General features: G+C 42.0%; 1 protein-coding gene across 3 annotated transcripts in view; it reads right to left on the reverse strand.

The window, feature by feature from the left end:
• Positions 1-807: 807 nt before the first annotated feature.
• The window catches only part of astn1 (astrotactin 1), a 2,190,072-nt gene continuing 2,174,999 nt past the window's right edge, over positions 808-15,880 (reverse strand). For all 3 annotated transcript variants that reach the window (XM_043700015.1, XM_043700017.1, XM_043700018.1), the window contains 2 exons: positions 15,358-15,541; positions 808-7,795 (listed from right to left, as the gene is read on the reverse strand). In XM_043700015.1, the coding sequence (XP_043555950.1) occupies positions 7,558-7,795; positions 15,358-15,541 (422 nt within the window). In that variant the 3' untranslated portion in view covers positions 808-7,557. The remainder of the gene's footprint in view (positions 7,796-15,357; positions 15,542-15,880) is intronic.

Below are 15,880 nucleotides of genomic sequence, written 5' to 3' on the forward strand. Positions count from 1 at the left end.
CATTGTGCAGTACCTTCTGGCAGAAATCAAAAGCAAGACTTACTTTGATATAGTGCTGTTCATGACTGGATGTCTCAAAACATTTTACAGCCTATTCCGCACTTTTTGAATTGTAGTCACTGTTGAAAATTAACAATTCAGCTGCTAATTTGTGCATAGCACCCATTAAGAGTGATGTGATAAGAAGTAGATAACCTGCTTCTTGTGTGAAAGGTAAGTACTGTAGATGCTGGAAATTTGAAAAGAAAACAGAAATTGCTTGGAGAAACTCAGCATGTCTGGCAGCATCCATGGAGAGAGAAGCAGAGTTAACATTTCTCCTCTCAACAGTAATATCATATTGTAATCACTGCTTTAGTCTCTCCTGTGTGAGCTGAACATCAATGGTGAAGACCTTCCCCATTGCAAAATGTAACTCCTCCACAAAAGAGAAGAATCCCTCTCTCCAGTGTGAGCCAGATTTGAATCTAGGTCCCACAGTGCCACCTAGTGTCAATTGTCATTTTTATGATGAATTCATGCTCCCTGCCAACAAAGGCCATCAGCTCTTGTAGCGTGGACTTTACAGTATGAGAAATCTCATCATTAACAGCAGTACAGAAAGAAAATGAACAAGTATTCCTGAGCTTCAGCTCACCACGAGTCTCTCGTTCAAGTCTCTTCACCTTAATTGTTCCAAGTTCACCATGTCACAATACTGAGTGTCATTGAGCTCTCAGTTGGAGGCGCTACTGGAGATAATACAGCATTGATGCAAGTTGCAGCACAGCCTAAATCATAACATGCGATAAATCAGGAACCACACAATCTCAGAATCAATATTTTATGTTTAACAGCCAGTGGATTCAGGGAAACAATGACCAAAATGTGTGCACATTACTAGATCACAGCTCTCATTTAACATCAGCACATATAACACTGCATACCTGCATTATCAAAACTCAGAGTACAAACAACTACATTTCATTTTAAAACCACTCTTCATCAGAGTGTAAATCTCAAACACATTTGCTCACACCTAAGTTTAAAACGGCCATTGCACATTTAAGATAGTCACAACTCACCTGATCGACGAAAGCATTCGGTCTGCAGCTTGCTCTAGTGCAGTGCAAATATTATACCCAAGGATTTGAAGACTAGGAGACCTCCAACTGCTTTATTGATGCATGCCTGTGTGTGCATTGACATCAGCTTTAAATAGTTAACATTCTTACCAATAACAACCAGTCCTTAATAACTAAATAAAATGTTCGCTGCAGAATTGCTTTGCCTTAACAAAAATACCGTGTTAGGGGAAAAACCCTTTGACTCGTTTCAGTCTGAGGGTTAAATATATTGAGGTTACCTGTTGTGTGTGCTCAGTTATTTTAAACTTGCTAGTTTTTCTTATGAGGAGATGCAAACACAGATTTTGTTTGGAATTGGCAGAGTAAGAAGCTTCTGAAACCATTAGAAGTAGCATGTGGACAACATGGGTCACAGGTATGGTATACAAACTCTATTCTGTACCTGCTTGTCCTGTGGGCTAATGCAGTTCAGAGAATATCTAACTATTTGAATAATGCAAAGGTTACACAAGCAGGTTGAGAGATCCGAAGGGGGTCCTGTTGTTAAAATACTAGTTGTTACTTTAAAACAGGACTTGCTTTAACAGAAGAAATTACAGTAAAAAGGTTTGACTTAGCTCTGCACACTGTGCTCACCAGCAGAGGTGATGCAACACTCTTGTGTTTCCACTGTATTTCATTTATGAGGAGGAAAATGCATGGAGCTTTAGATGTGGAGCTCCTTATTTTAAACAGGAACGCTGAAGAAACTATTCCTTGGAATTTTTCTAAGAAACAATTCAAAATGTAATACATGGAAAAGGGTGCCTCATGCAGACCAATTTTCCTTGGACAACACCTTCTGTTTGACTCCCAACACAGATGGTCAAAGGATGCTGGCCAATGTTGTTTCTCTGAGTGATGTTTGGCAGGATTGTCTTATTAATGTTAAACTCATAGCGTTAATCTTCAAGTTAAAATACACATGGGCTGTAAACATCAAAGCTTTAGGAGAAGTCCATGGTTCACCCTGGAATTCAATCACTGGCCTCTTGTTTAGCTTTCCTGATTGGGGGCAGCGGTCTCACTCATAAATTAGCATCTGATCTGTGTAACGCAGATCTTAAGCAACAATAGCCAAGGAGCGGGCAGTAGTTCTGCTGATCAAGAAAGTGGTTACAGACTTGTGGACAGGTGCCAAAGGAAACCAGGGATCAATCAAAGACACACACGCACATAAGGAGGCCAAAGCCAAGCGGTGGCTGCCAGTAGCAGGCTAACTCTTTGGATGGGAGACAGGAGAACAGAGAAGAGGGGGTTAAAATGGGTCTGGACGGAAAAGGAGGATGCTGTGAAGGGAGAACCATGGATTAGGTAAATAAGGGCGGGGGTCAGAAGCAAATAAGATAAGTCCAGCCAAATGGGAAGTCCATTGCAATCATCGATATATTTAGGAAAACTAGACAATGGCATGTTTATATGAAGAGGTACAGCAGTTAGATATCCAATATTACTTCAAACCTCACCACAGACTGACATTGTAAATGGGACAGTGATGCAGGTGGCAGAAACTAGGGTGACTGGTTATGTACCTGCAAAGAAGTATAAGAGCAGCATGGACATTGTCACATTCTTAATGCCAGAAAGCACAGTAGGCAGGAACACTTACTTGGGCTTTCGCACCTGTAAACTAACAAAGCTCGAACAAAGTGTTGCTGCTTCACAGAGCACGTTTCAGTGTGGTTTACACTAGAATATGGGAAAAGGGTGATTAAAGCACTGGACTGTCTGAGCAAGGTTATAATGTGGCTAACAGTGACTTTTATAGAAACAAATGATTTAATGAACAAAGTGCAATAGATTTCAGTTTTACACAAGTGGAAGGTCTCCTGCCCTCTATTCTGCCTGCTGACATTTTCAGTACTGTGGCTAGCTTTGGTTTGAGGAATGCAGTCTTCTCGTAGAAACAGCCAGACTACCAGCTTTTACTGGTTTGTTTTCTGATGCTTAATAAATTGTTAGCAGTCTGTTAACGTGTTTTAACAAAATGCTACCACATGATACCTTGGAGTAACCATACCCTCAATAATCTCAAAAATTGGCAATCTTATATAAAAAAGCCTATTCTGAATAAATATTAAAACACTTAATTGTAGATCATGCACCTATCTATCTGTAAATAGACTTAATGGGAGTGAGGAATCCACTAATCTAATCTAATCTGCATGCTGAAGAATGTTTGGAGAATTGTTTCAATATGAGTAATCAGTGCAGATATGTTTGCAATTACACATGAGCAGGATGTGGAACACCACCCAATGGATCACTGCAGGTTTTGGAGAGGATGCTAGTATCAAACTGACAGTGTCAAATGAGGTACTGAACATGGGAGTTGAAAATGGAGCTTGCACTGTGTGTTGGATTTTTGCTTCAAAACTTCAAAGAGTTTTGAAGATGCTGCACTTCTTTAAGATCACTACGCCCAGTGGCACCCATGGCCCTCATTTCTAACAAGTCCCACTCTTTGTCGGTGGCGGGGGGGGCGGGGGTTGAGTGTCGTGAGTTGCACAAATGGAAACCAAACTCAGAAAGCCATTTGATATTTGTGCCTTCATCCAAACAGATCCCATTTTAATTGTTGCATGGGCCTTAATCGTGGTGTGGGAGCCACAAGTTGATGGAGTTGGAGATAAATGCTCTTGAAAGTTTAAGTGTCACAATCCGGAGCACTTTAACTCCTCTGCTCTTTAAAGTTTAAAAATAAGACAGGCTACAGATGTCACTGAGAGTTAAAATAATCTCTGCAGGACTGTTCTCCAGCATCTGCAGTCCTCACTTTCTGCTAACTGTTTTGATTGACTGGCCATCTGTTCAGGTCACAAACAAAAACATAATGGCATTTGATCGGGTTGTTTCGGCAAAGTTTTCTATTGACATTACCAAATAGCTACTTTATAAAGTGAAATCCCTACTGTCCCGCTATCCAGAATTTGCATGCAAAACAATCAATGAACATAAGTTTCATTACTCTGGGAATAGATAATTTACTTGTTTTCCCCACTTCTCTCTCTCTCACTCTCTCTCTCTTTTTGATCAAACCTCATTGATGGTATTTCTGACTGGTCCTGCAATTGGCACATTCATGTAACCAGCAACTTCCCCTGCCCCACATTCCCTATATGTGCCAGATACCAGGGGATTTATTCTAATTGAGTTTCATAACCTACAATTGTCTCAGCAGGGCTTTCTGAGTTCATAGACTGACTGACAGTTCAAGTATTAAAGAATTATCTGTCTTTGATAACCAGATAGAACTTTATTTTTATTAGGAATAATCTCTTCCAATCCCTTCAGGAGGTTTTAAGGCTTTGTGAATGGATTCTATGATGGCAGATATTTATTATGCAGGAGGGTCAGCAAAATTAGAGTATTAGAAGTTTAATTTTTTTTCATTCCCATGAGGTCTGCCCATGGTGGATACTGGTGAATGGCTACAGACAGGACATGGGGAAAGATAGTATTGCGTTGGCATGGAGGGCTTCAGGGAGGGTATGGTTGAAGAGATGGGAGGGATGAGGACAACATTGCTTAACAGCTTCTAAAACAATTGCCACGGAGTCGAAGAGAATGGAGCCGGCCCTTCTTACCATTTGTCTGACCCTGTACCGCTTACAGTGGCCCCACTCTATCTCACTTGTCCCAGGGAGAAAGGGGTGGTATTTCAGGTTAATTTTACCAGGAAATCTTCTGACTTGAGCGACCTGCCTGGTGATCGAGTTAAGTCACTTCTACTCCAGTGATCCCATTTCTACAGGATAGCCCAGTCAGTACCATGTTCACCCTCTTCCAGGAGAAGTGACCAAGTGACACGATAACTCTGTGCAATTTCCCTGAATGATAGCATTGTAGTACATCTCACTTATACCGTACAAAATAAATCTGTTTCTCCTGAATGGTCCAATCCGTGTAATATATAAACAGCTCATCCAATTTACTCACTGCTGCGTCTTCAGAGGTGGTGAATCGAAAGGAATAAATCCAGTTAAACAGATTAGTGGACAGTAACTTTCATCTACACGTGGTTAAGTCCCTTTGTGATCCTAAATGAGCTGAAGGGTTATAGATAGCAAGCAGGGAAGCGGAGTTGAGGCTGAGATGAAATTGGCCATGATCATATTAAATAATGGAATAAGCTCAAGGTGGTGAATTGCCTACTCCTGCTCCTTGTACCCCATGCTCCTTGCCCTCTTGATACTGAGTAATCTCTTCTTTCCATTGGATTGAGAAATTCTGAAGTATTAACTGAACCATTTGAGGGTGCGCACATGTAAAAATTACGTGCATTGTCACAGTGCCTTTTCCAACCCCTGGTACAACACCGGAGTGCTCTCCAACATTTGAGAACTGAAAATTTTAGGTCCTCATCAGGTGAAGACACAGTCGCCAAAGGGGTCGACAGAACAGGCTGAATGATATCAGAGGATTGTTGGACTGGATAGGATGGGGTAGAGTGGGGTAAAACAAGGGTGGATTGGAAGAATTGGAAAGCAAGGACTCAACTCTTTAAGGCTGCTGTGTGTGTATCAGTGGGAATGGGAAATGTAGGGTGCTATAGAAAGGGCAGTGTTTCGGATGGCTTCTAGACAGTGGATGATGGAAGACTTGCTGACAGCACCTTGGAATCATCCATAACAAAGCCATTGGATGAGGGTTTTAACTGATGCTAAGGTTGACTCCAATGGCTCGGATCTTCCCAACAATTAGTTGCAGAACATTTCTGTTGGTCTCATTTCGAACATTGGCGACATGATGGAATTGAGAGTGAGGTATTTGTGAGGTGCTGCAGTGTGTGTTTTTGAGATGAGGTCTCCCAAAGGCAGCTTGAAATAGGAGACAGATGAAACCCACGGGTCCCCAGAGCTAACTGCATCAGAAGAACAGAAGCCTAGATTGGTTAAGGATGGCAGGAGGCTGTTCCACCAAGCTGGAGGCTGGAGGACAAGTGTTGGAAGAAGATGGTGTGATCAAGTTATGTGAAAGGCTGCAGAAACTTCAAAAAAGGCTGAGGAGGAATAGTTTACGATGGCCACAGTCATAATTTGTGTCTTTTGGGGGAGAAAAAGAAAGCGCAGTGTAATCTAACTGAAACACTGAGCTGAGGTGAAAGTTTTGGGAGCTAACAACACATTCAAGGACTTTGGAACAGAAAAGGAGATTGAAGATGGTACAATATTTTGGAAGGATGAAGGGAGTCAAGAAAGGAGATGGGGGAGGGGCATGGTAACAGTAGATTTGGGGGAGGAGACAGAGCATTTACCAGTATCAGCTTGTGTGGAGTCGGAGGGGCTGGCTGCTGAGAGAGAAGTTGTGCAGTCAGCTATTCAGTGGGAAGAGGGCAAGTTCAGGCTAGGCCAGGGAGACACTTGAGTGGGGGTATTGTTAAAGAGCATGTTTGGCCCAGTGGACTGGAGGAAGTCAGGCAGCTGACCAGATTGTCTCAATCTTAGTGTCAGAGCAGCTCCATCAGGTTCTCACATTTCTTGTTGGAGGGGAGGACAGAGAGTGTTTCAGAAAATGGGCTGCAGAGGGTGGAAGAGATCGAAGGTTATATTTGTGGTCCAAGATATAGATGGGCGTGGTGGTGTCTGCATGTTTATTTGCGCACATGTGTGCACATTTGTGTGTGCGTGTGTGTATATATGTGGGGCTGGGGGAAGAGGGTGCGGAAGGCTACTAGAATTGCCACTCACTGGATCAGACAGTTTGACTTCTCAGTGAGCTGCTTGAATATTTCCTAGAATGTAAGGTGACCAACAAAGGATCAAGTGTTTCAATTTACTTCTCTCCCTTACGGTACGGGACATCAATTCAAAACCAAATATGGGGAGCTATATTTCCTCTTACTATGGGAAAAGTATCAGATGCCATATTTAAACCTCTTGACAGATCAGGAACTAGGCTCTGATAACTTCCTCTACAATGGAACACTGGATGCCATACCAAGCCCTGTCTCATTAGCCCAATACCGTGTCATCTCCACCTTTCTAAAGCCAACCAAAAACCCAACTTCATATCGCTGACTGGGCAGCTTTGGATTTGAGAAAGGACCACTGCGTGTTAAAATACAACACTGCTAATCTAAGACAATAGTCAAATGAACGGAACAGTACAACGATATCAAAGTGTGTTGCAACCTACACCAATGATAGAACAACTTCAGTACTGGGAATACATGTTATACAAACATTATTATCGCTGTCTCATTCTTCCTTCCAAACCTTCCAGTGAAGAAGTTAAAAATCAAACAATCTGCATGTTTGGCTGACACATCAAACAGATTCAGAGTTTTATAGCCAGACCAAAAGTGAGCCTGGGGTTTAACGATCTCCACAAAACAACTGCAGGGAGCCAAGCAACATTTTACCCAGGAGGCTGTGTGGATGGCGCATGACACAGCTGGCAAAGGTGGGGGGTGGGGTGTGGTGGGTGGGCACAAAAGGGCATTCCTTAGTTAGAACTCCTTGTGCTCCCCATAGTCATTGTACAGCACTGTCAGGAACTGCTCGTCACAGATCTTCTTCACCTCCGTGCTCAGGTCTTGCCAGTTTATTCCTGAACGCTTCATTTCACTATACTGACACGAGAGGTACTTCAAGGAAATCCGCCGCAGAATGATCTTGGGCTCTCGCAGTAGACTCCTGCACCAGCTGCTCAGCTCCTCCAACTTGGACAGGATCAGGCCAGCTTTCCTACAGGTGAAGTGAACAGGGAAAGTTAGAGAGAGAGAAAGAGAGCAGTTGACAATGAGCAAAATAAGTCAGGAAAATAGAGACAACAAGAGAAAAAAAAGAATGTAGGATAAAGGATATAAAAGGAAAGAGGGAAAGAAAGAGGAGAAATGAATGATAGAGAAACAGAGCAGAAGGGATAGTATGAAATGGTTGGAGGAATGGGAGAAGAGGGATGAAGTAGGGAAGAGAATGTGTTAATGGTAAAAAGGAGGGATAGAGACAGATAGAAGAAACAAATGATTAGAAAAGTGCGTGAGCAAGAGAAAAGAGACAGTGAAGACAGAACCAAGACAGATCACAGAGGTGACTAGAGAGTGAATAGTAAAAGGGAGAGATTGAAGTATGAGATGGAAAGAATGAGAGAGGTTATTTTTAAAAGTTACTTTGGGCTGACTTTCAATTGCATACACAAATTAGGAATTTACACCATGCAGGGAAGAAAAAGATTTAACCACATTTGGAAATTCAACAAATATGTTCATGTTCAAACTTAGAAATGAAAAAAACACACTATGGTATATAATTACTTCAAACTGTAGGGTGCACTTGTTCTAAGATAGACAAATGAGATGGAGAACATAAATTAAACTTTTCAGTACTCAGTACTGTTGGGCTATTAATGCAATTGACTGTCGATGGAATATAAAAGGATGAATGATACAACAAGTTGGTCAGATTTCGCTCAGGAGTAATGCTCTGTCTGTGAAGCCAAAGGTTCAGTCCAACTTCAGAAACATGAGTAAATAATTTGTGCTTAAACATTGGTGTGTGCTGGGGAAAAGCTACAACATTGTAGGTATCATCTTTCAGGTGAGTTGTGAAGTCAAGGTATACAATGGGGCAGAGTCTCAGTACACAGCGAACTGAACAGAACATACTGACTCTCCTGGGTGCGTGGGGTGTACATGCATGTTTATTTGTGGGTGTTGGTTAAAACCAATTGTCCTGGCTCACATTGTAACAATCAATACGCATAGGATTCAGAAAGGAGGTCCTGATGAAAAAAATTGAGAAGCAGGACATTGAGGGTATTAACATCTGGATTAGTATTTGAGATACATGCAGAGCAGTGGACAGACCAGGAGAATTAACACGTGGCTGCAAAGGTGGTGGTGCAAAAAGAGGTTTCTCCTCATCACATACCAGCACCAGTTTTGGGACAAGAACAGGCTATACTGATATTTGTAATGATAACATGAGCAAATCAGATCCCACAGTGAAACCTGACTTGATGGACAGTAATTATTATTTTTACAACGGGCAATCACTGAACATATTCACCAAAGGCTGTGAACATACCTCTAACTAAAGAACATCAACATTTCGTACACACTGATTTATCTGTTCTGCTTCAATCTGCACAAAATTGGACTCATTTTCCTTTATCAATAAAAAGGACTCGCATTGCTGCGACAGGCTATATTCAAGACGATAACTTGTATTTATATCTGTGTCATGATTAAATGCCCCAATGCACTTCACAGGAGTGCTGTGAAACAAACCTTAAGCCACATAAGGAGATGACCAAAAGTCAGTTCAAAGAGCTAGACTTTGAGAAACATCTTGAAGGAGGGGAGAGATAGGAGAGAGAGAGAGTATTGGAGGGAGGGAATTCCAAAGTTCAGGGTCTAGGGAACTGAAAGACTGCTGCTCATAATACAAGATGAAAATTTAGGATATGTATCAGGTCAACCTTTTGAGGAGCACAGAGATCTCACAGGATTGCAGGAGAAGATAGGAAGAAGAGGTGATTTTAAAATCGAGGATGAGAATTTTTAAACTGTAGCATTGTCAGACCAGATACCACAATATAGCTTAGCGAGCATAGGGGTGCTGTATGAACAGCATTAGACCCTCCTCTTCAATCTTGTTTGGAAATGTGACTACTGTGTTGAAAGACTGCCAGAATGGAAGGGCTAATCTATTCTTGGGGAAACTTACAATTTTTGAGGGAGCAGTAAAAGAGTTATGGAATGGAAGGAAAATGTATTCATTTTTCAGGCACTTTGTGTGTTGAATTACTGCTCAAATTCAATGATTGCTGCTTTGTAGGTCAAAAGGTGTTCTGTTCCAGCAATACGCTACCACCAGTTAATGAGTATTTTTGGTTGTGGATGTTATGTACAAGGACAGAAAGCAACTTCATGGCATCTAAACAAGCAAACTGGGGGGATTAGCTTGACTTGTGTCCTCCCAAAAGATTACACATCCGAGTCCCGTGTTGAAATATCAGCCAAGAAAGAGTTCTCATGTGAGACGTGAAGCTGCAACTTTCTGACGGAGCTCCAAAGACCTTTTATGTTCACAATGAAAGAGAGACAAACAAATCTGGATTTCTAAATAGGACTTGGCACCTTGCCAACATCTTGCTAAAAAAAAAACAATCAGCGCTTGCCCTGGGGTGGTTTGGATTTTTTTTTTTATTAGCAGCAAGTGAGTTTCCTTTTCCACTGCTTTATTGATTTGCAGGAAAATTCTATGACGTCTGAAATTAGCAACTGTTGCCACACTGTAAAATCTCCAGGTTACACGATAGCTTCTCAGCTCAGTCAGGAAGGATCGCTCAGACTGTTCAAACTCGCCACTTTGACCAACTCTGCCTATTCTCTTATTGAACTTGGCTTGTTGAAAATTTGATGCAAAGTTCATTTTGGAGAAGTTAATGCATCGCAGAAACTCAGGAGGCTAGGACTTTGGAAAATGTAAGCAGGAATTAGTTTACAAAGGACAACCTTTCACAATAGCTTTCTCCAGTTCTCTGGCCAAAGGTATATCTGCCCCACAGCACCAAGATTAAGGCGTAGGGCAACAAGGTGGGTTCCAAAACCACCTCACTGTGTGCTATCCCGATCAGATGATCATCCAACCACCTGAGCCAATCCAACCTCCCTCACGACCCATAGTGACTGTAATGAGGTTAGTCAGGTGGACCTCATAGAATATGAGTTCCCTGATTGGGGCTGTTAATCTGGTTCAATCAGGGAACCCTGGCTGACAGATATAAACTGAGAGCTAGCTCTGAGGAAGCTGAATCAGTGTCGAGGACTTTGCACGTCGAAGAAAAAGGTGAAATGGTGACGGGATACTGGCCTCCGTGGAGTCATTTCATCCCGCAGCTCCAAAGAAAAGGACTTGATCTGACAGAACACACTTTTCATGCCTGTAGCTATGGCAAATGGTGATAGGAGCTCCAGTGTCTTCACATGACTGACCAGATGTCTCTTACTGCCCGTCATTGATGTACGTGGAAGAATGTTGATACTCAAAACCTGTCAACCTCATTATAAATGTATCTCCTCTGGTCATCTGGTGCTGGGATTTGAACCCAAAGCTCCTGGCTCAGAGACAGGGATACTGCCCACTGCACCACAAGACTTCCGTATTTCATAACAATGAAATTGCGCCATCCAAATGTGTTTTTCTTGTTAATGTTAGGCTGTGGTGCGCACGACTGAATTTAATCCCCAAACACCCAGCCACACTTTCAAAGTGCAGACATTCTATGTTAGCAACGTACAAAGGAAGACCGACTCAAACATTTCTGTTGTTCAGCAACATGACACTGTGCTACACGTTTTTTTCAAAAACTGACCCGTCACATCTGGGACAAGTGGGACTTGAACATGGACCCTCTGGCCTCGAGATGGGGGCTTTACCATGGTACCACCAGAGTTCTCGTGACACTGTTCAATACTGACCTGTGCCCTCAGACTTACATATGCCCTTCCCAGGCGCTCACACTTCTTTCATCCCAAAAAGATTTTATTCAGGAATTCAGAACATTTTTGTTTGGCTGTTATATTTATCACAAACAACGAAGCCAGACCCACAACAAAGGCAATAAATTCATTGATCGAGTAGCAAAGAAACAGAAGTTCTGTACGTTTAATCTTTACACCCTCAGCATGTTTCAAAGTCTTATTTTACTGGCCTAATATAATCTTCACAATGTTAATGGCCCAACACATGCTCCAATAGTTACATGTTATTGCTCCACCAGCACATTATTGTGGTGAGGTGCACTTAGCAACAAACAGCAATGTAAACAGGCAACTTATATTATTACAGAAAACTCCCAACTTCCAATGATGCTGTTGACTGATCACTACCCACCTAATGGCCAAACAAAATGGTGGTAACTGCATTTTTACTTGCCTTTTACCAAAGTGATAGTAAAACAGTAAGTGACAAATTGCGAATAGTAGGAGCACCATCTGCGAACACACGTAATGATTTTGCACTCGTCATGTTTTGGGTGGTTGCTTCACTGATGTGACTGGATCAATGTCCGAATCACTTTGCAAATGCTGTCATTCAATTGATAATCACATTCAGTGTGCGGTTTAAAAAAAAAATCATAAGACCATAAGACACAGGAGCAGAAATTAGGCCATTCAGCCCATCGAGTCTGTTGTGCCATTCAATCAAGGCTGATAAGTTTCTCAACTCCATTCTCCTGCTTTCTCCCTGTAACCCTTGATATTTACCTTTGTCTTAAAATATACTCAGTGAACTGGCCTCCACAGCCTTCTGTGGCAGTGAATTCCATAGATTCACCACTGTCTGGCTGAAGAAGTTTCTCCTTATCTCTGTTCTAAAAGGTCTTCCCTTTACTCTAAGGCTGTGCCCTCGGGTCGTCGTCTCTCCTAATCTCTCTCATGATCCACCCAGATGGTTTGGGGATATACCAAAGTGGGGTATTTAAAGCAACAATTTAAGACTGAAATAAGGAGGAATTTCTTCCCTCAGAGGGTTGAGAGTCTTTGGAAATCTTGATAACAAACAGCTGTGGAGGCTAAGTCCTTCCTTTATATTTAAGGGGGAGATAGATAGATTGTTGGTCAGTTGGAGAATCAAGGGGAAAGGCAGGAAGGTGGACATGAAGAATGCTGGATCAGCCATGATCCTGTGGAACGGCAGAGTAGGCTCTAGGAGCCAAATGGCCTACTCCTGTTCCTGCTTCGGATGGCCTTACTGCTTCAATGCATGATCTTTGGCTAGAATCCAGTGGGACTTGCTGATCCTAAAACAGCTATGGGGCAGGTAAACGCCAAGATGGGAATGCTCAGTTCAATGGGATGTTATCCCTGTTTTTGTAAAGAAGTTGTTGGGCTCTCTAGTCACCACCCCATGCCTCTTCCCAGCCCTTTCATCCCCCACTTGCCACCTCTGTAGCAAGCCATGCCCTCACCCATCCTCCATAACCACTCACCTAACTTGTACGTAGCTATCTCACTGGTTAGCTGTTTGTTTGTCAGAAAGACGCTGGGACAGGGATAGAGTGAGTGTTAGCAGGATGTTACCAAATAAACTGGGACAACTGTTGAAAAATATGTACTGACCAAAGGTCTCTTCAGGACAGGAACAGTTATGGACCAGACCAAATCCCCTCAAAACATATTAAGAAGATAGCCTAACCGTTTCTTATTTCAAAAGTAAGATGTTGCATTCCAGATGCAATTCGATTGGTCAACGACTCGACATTAGGCAAGACACTTTTTTCTTACAATGCCATTAAAATACAGACTAAATAAAAAGAAAAGAATTGGCTTAAATGTAACTCAATCAAAATGCTTAACTAACTAATAGTTATATTAACTATTAATTAATTGTTCCAAAATAGTAACGTCCCATAAACACACCCTTGGCAAAAGGCAAGTTCAATAAAATACATTGTCCTACATGCAATTCCCTGATCCAGGAGGAAAAGCTTCATGAGAAAACTGGGGGAGAGGGAGATTGGCAGGGAGAGATGTACTGCAGCTTCAAGACCCCAGCAATGGCAACTGAAAAACTAAAAATCCTGGTTCTGTAAGAGCTTGACCCCATCCATTTAGGGTGCTCATACTGTTCCAACCTTAGTAATAAAAAAATCCAAGGCCTTACAAGCTGTTTACGTTATGGGCTTTGAAGCAGACTGATGGGCATCTCTGATCTTAACCTCTCTTCATTAAAAAAAAGGCAAAATACACCTCTTAAACCCCTCGTACCCTCACATCACCGAAGAGCTTCCAAGTGAGTACACTCAGGTACTGGTGGATCACTGACAAAGCCCATTTCATGATAACATGCATTTAGCCAAGCCCACTTCAGTGGTAGAGTCACTGTCGCAATACAATAAAGTCATTCCATATAGTTTGTTGATGTTATGACTTTTTCTTTCAAATCTCGGATACACAACGCCGAACTTAAAAACAAAGGTCTGCCCAAGGAATTCTTTGGAGTTGTTAGCAACCACAAATTAAAAGGACACTTGATTTCTGAGAAAATCCAGCAGGACTCCAAGTTACACACAGTTCTCAGTATGTACAGACCTTTTCCAGAAACAGTGATGCTTGTAAATAATCAAAGGTGACAGCAGCTCAAGACATTCCTGATTTTCCATATGGGTAAGAATAATTAATCTGGAATTTTTACACTGTGTTTTCAAATGCTCTGCTTTTATTGATACCTGCAACACAGGTACCTGCGAGACGTTTTCCTCAGAAATGACTTTGCTCTCTTTCTTCTGGTATGTACCAATCTAAAAGCAAAGAAGCCGGTGAACAACCTTTGACAATAAAAACAAAACGCAAATGAGAAGATAATACCTGTCCTTTTGCCTCCATCCCAATCCAACTGTGCTTCCACAGTTTCCGTGGAATTATTCTGGTACTTCAACATTAGCACATAACTCAATTCTGGAGGTCAAAACCTTGGGGACATTGGAGGTAGGAATTTAAGTTTTATCCAGGGTTTCTCCATTCTACTGGGTCAATACTCCAACCTCTCATTGCCATCTCCTTCTAACTGACCAGTGTCACCTGATAAAGAAGATAGTCTGGGCTTTTTTATTTTCCTTCTACGGGCAGGAGGGAAATTCTTCTTGGTGTCTATGCAAAACCAGCAATAACAAGCTGACAGACAGTACACATAAATTCCATTTTTCATTGACTTCATTCCTCACAAATCTAACTACTCAGTATATGGCATTAAGAGAAGCCTGAAGTGATATTAAACAGGGCAACCTGCTCACAGAGTGTAGTCAATACAGTTAAGTCTAAGCCTGATATATCATGTGCTTCATTTAGAATTAATTGCTCTTCCTCTAATAGAATCTATATGGTTAACTACATTGTGTCCCTATTTGAAAAGCCTATTATTGATGTTTGTGAAAAAATGCATGACCCATTTCATTAGCATGTGAGGGATCACTCTCCATGCAAGCCAATCACTTTGTGAGCCTAATCTAACCCTTCCCAAACCCCAGGTGAAAAGGGTCTTAGGTCCTGTTGCTTATTAGGTGAAGATATTTATAAAGCTCACTGTGGCTAACAATTACCATCTGGTAATCGTATTTAACATCAACTGTGTTTTCTCTCTCCCTCATGCTGCGAATCGAAGGGTGGACTGGATCATCCTGTTATTTTTCCATTTGTTTTATCTTTAGAAATGAGTGAAGGAATAAACGTGAGGGAGGAGGGAAAGCAGACCATGACTGACTTCTTGGACCAGCTTGGAGCTGGCACAAGTACACATACCTTGGGCCCAATTCATCCTCACAGCGCCATGTGAATTCTCCAAAGTGCTCATAGTCCTGATTGTAATGGTAATACACTCGGTGCAGGGTGGACGGGCCCAGATCCATCAGGGTATTGTACGCGGTCTGTTGCTCCTTTCCGCTCGTGTAGCCGTTGAACAGGTTGTAGATTTTGTCAGCAATTTCTAAGGAAATCAGAGTAGACCAGTTTCATATCAAAAAGGTGTCAGAATCCATTCAAACTGCCAATAAATGAGTTGAATGCCTCATTCCGCTTTGGTGGTGGGTGATATACTGAAATAATGGAGATGGTCAAGATGATAAAATGATTTGATAGGCCCATATATAGCCCCCACCATCCACTCGACTGGCAGGTTTGGAGTGTGGGGGGGGGATTGTGGGAGAGGGTGGGGGCTATGAAGTCAAGTGGGTAGTCTTCCGACCATGTATCCTCCTGTCTTGACTGAATGGGGGTGGGGTTTGCCTTCTCTGGGGCCTACTAAGCCCCTCAAGCATCTAAATAA

This window comes from Chiloscyllium plagiosum, chromosome 11 (assembly GCF_004010195.1).
Source record: "Chiloscyllium plagiosum isolate BGI_BamShark_2017 chromosome 11, ASM401019v2, whole genome shotgun sequence".
Taxonomy (NCBI): Eukaryota; Metazoa; Chordata; class Chondrichthyes; order Orectolobiformes; family Hemiscylliidae; genus Chiloscyllium; species Chiloscyllium plagiosum.